Source organism: Cyprinodon variegatus, unplaced genomic scaffold (genome assembly GCF_000732505.1).
Source record: "Cyprinodon variegatus isolate N-32 unplaced genomic scaffold, C_variegatus-1.0 Scaffold534, whole genome shotgun sequence".
Taxonomy (NCBI): domain Eukaryota; kingdom Metazoa; phylum Chordata; class Actinopteri; order Cyprinodontiformes; family Cyprinodontidae; genus Cyprinodon; species Cyprinodon variegatus.
In genome coordinates this window covers 219,429-221,653 of record NW_015150987.1, presented here as the reverse complement: position 1 = coordinate 221,653, position 2,225 = coordinate 219,429, and the positions used below count along the sequence as shown (strand labels likewise).

General features: G+C 41.1%; 1 protein-coding gene across 1 annotated transcript in view; it reads right to left on the bottom strand.

Annotated features, from left to right (window-relative positions):
- Positions 1-2,225, bottom strand: part of LOC107095278 (tropomyosin alpha-4 chain-like) — a 20,785-nt gene that overhangs the window by 6,655 nt on the left and 11,905 nt on the right. The window contains exons 3-4 of the mRNA XM_015391296.1: positions 1,948-2,081; positions 1,396-1,513 (exon numbers count right to left, since the gene is read on the bottom strand). Coding sequence (XP_015246782.1) covers positions 1,396-1,513; positions 1,948-2,081 — 252 coding nt within the window. The remainder of the gene's footprint in view (positions 1-1,395; positions 1,514-1,947; positions 2,082-2,225) is intronic.

Below are 2,225 nucleotides of genomic sequence, written 5' to 3'. Positions count from 1 at the left end.
ACCAGCACCTGTAGGTTTATAGAATAAAAAAAAATGTAAGTGCCAGTATCAGCATTAATGCCTCTAAGGTTACCTTGTACCAAAAAAAAAAAATGTTTCTTTTACTCAAAAGTGCTTCTATAAGAAATTCATGGGAAAAAAAACTCTTATTTTTCTTAATATATTCGGGTAAGTTGGCTTTTCCTGTTATTACATTGACATCCATTTTTACCATCAAAATATCCACATTTTTTTAATATTACGAATGTAATAAGGTCTTGTCCTGGATTCCAATAACACTTCAGGCTGGAAATGTTGATTTTTAGATTTTTACCGAGAGCCATATAGGGTTAAAGAGCTGGTTATCGTCCCACAGCATTTATGTCCAATATTGAAGCGTGGTCTGCGCTGTTATTCCACGCCACAACACCAGAGGGCCAATCAGGAACTAGCTGTGGGTCTAGATACAGCCGAGGCGGCAAGGAAGTGGAGGCAAGTTTGTGCGACCAAAATGGCAGTCATACAAACAAAACAAACCGGTAAGGAACCAAACATGAAATACGTGTAGAGTAGAGCTGATGTAGATTAGACCAATCAGAGGCCTCCTGTCTGCGCTCACCTACAATTTATGAGAGGTGCAGCAGAGTGTCTGCGGAACGGGCGGGGCATATCTGCATTTACTGCGACACACAGACCACCTGGTTTCTGAGTATAAACCAGCCTTAATGCCAAAGGGGACGGATTCTAGAGCAGAACCCAGAAGGGATCCAAGTCTGGTCCAGAAATCTTTACAGTTTAAATTTAGCTGAGCTGCATGGAGGAGCAGCAGAACTTCTCTGCTGTTTTTTGGAGGCGATGATAGAAAAGTTGAGAGCGTTACGCAAAATATCTGCGAGTTATTATTCCACTGAAAGCAACCAGAACCAGAACCACCCGTTTAAAAGCGCTAGTAGCAGGAAAAAAGCTTTAACATCTCTGATTGTTGAATTAAACTAAAAACAGAAAGCTATAATCACAGCGTCGACTTTATTAAAACAGTCGGACTATTTTTAGAGCGACTATAAAGTGTTTCACTTTTTGGTTTATCTTTTCATTCAATAACTTCCCGTTTCTTTATCTTATAAATACGTTTATTAAGATGCTAGAAGATGTTTTTATTTGATTATTCTCTAGTTATTTGATACAGCTGGAACTGCTTTAAAAAGATTAATAATTATAAGAATTATCATAAAAAACTGTAAATTTTTTTGGTTTTGGTTGATCATAGAATCAATCAGCAACAATTTTTATTTTATTTCTGAAGTTAAATTAAACCTCCTCTTCTATGTATATACTGTAAAAATGGCGGCGCCCTGCTCCTGCAGCAGGTTAATCTAGTGATGTCACTGTGTGGGGGCGTGGCTATCAGTCTGGTACCTCCTCATATTTGCGGTCGGCCTCCTCGGCGATCATTTTGGCCTCCCTCAGCTGAACCTCCAGCTGCTCCATCTTCTCCTCGTCTTTTAGAGCTCGGTTCTCGATCACCTTCATACCTCTGTGGTGGTGGGGGGGATTAAAGTGGTCAGAGACTCATTAAAGAGTTAGCATTAGCCTAAGCAAAGTCACTGATGTCATCGCCTTAAGGCAGGGGTCTGCAACCTTTCATATCCAAAGAGAAAATCAACAATTAACGTGTTTTTAGCTTTTAAAATAATATTAAAAACACATCATTTCCAAGATCAGTAGAAGAAAAATGGCTCTAAAGACATATTTCTGCTTCTTTTAATTTCTTGTTTTTCCATCTTGTAAAAAACACCTAAGCTTTTAATTTAATTTTGGCGCATTATTTAGTTCTTTATATACATTTAGCCATTATGCTGGATGGGGTCCAACGAGCAGCAGGTTGCAGACACCCGTCTTCAGGTAAAACTGAAAGCGCCTGAGATGCAGATCATGAGGTTCTGATGTTCGTCAGTGAGGAACGCTGACCTCTCGCTCTCATCAGCAACCTTCTCCACCTCATCTAGTTTACGCAGGGCGGTGGCCAGTCTCTCCTGAACCCGGTCCAGGTTCTCTTCGCTGAGCTGCAGCCGCCGGCTCAGAGACGTCACCTCTCCCTCTGCCTGGAAGACAGAACCTGGTTTTAGTCAGCGAAGGACAAGCTGTTAGCTAGCAATGCTCACAGGCTTACATGGTACGCCCTGTTTTTGGGGATGTACGGCTTTGGTACGCTCCAATTTCCCCCCCGAAAACTTTGCTCAAATGTT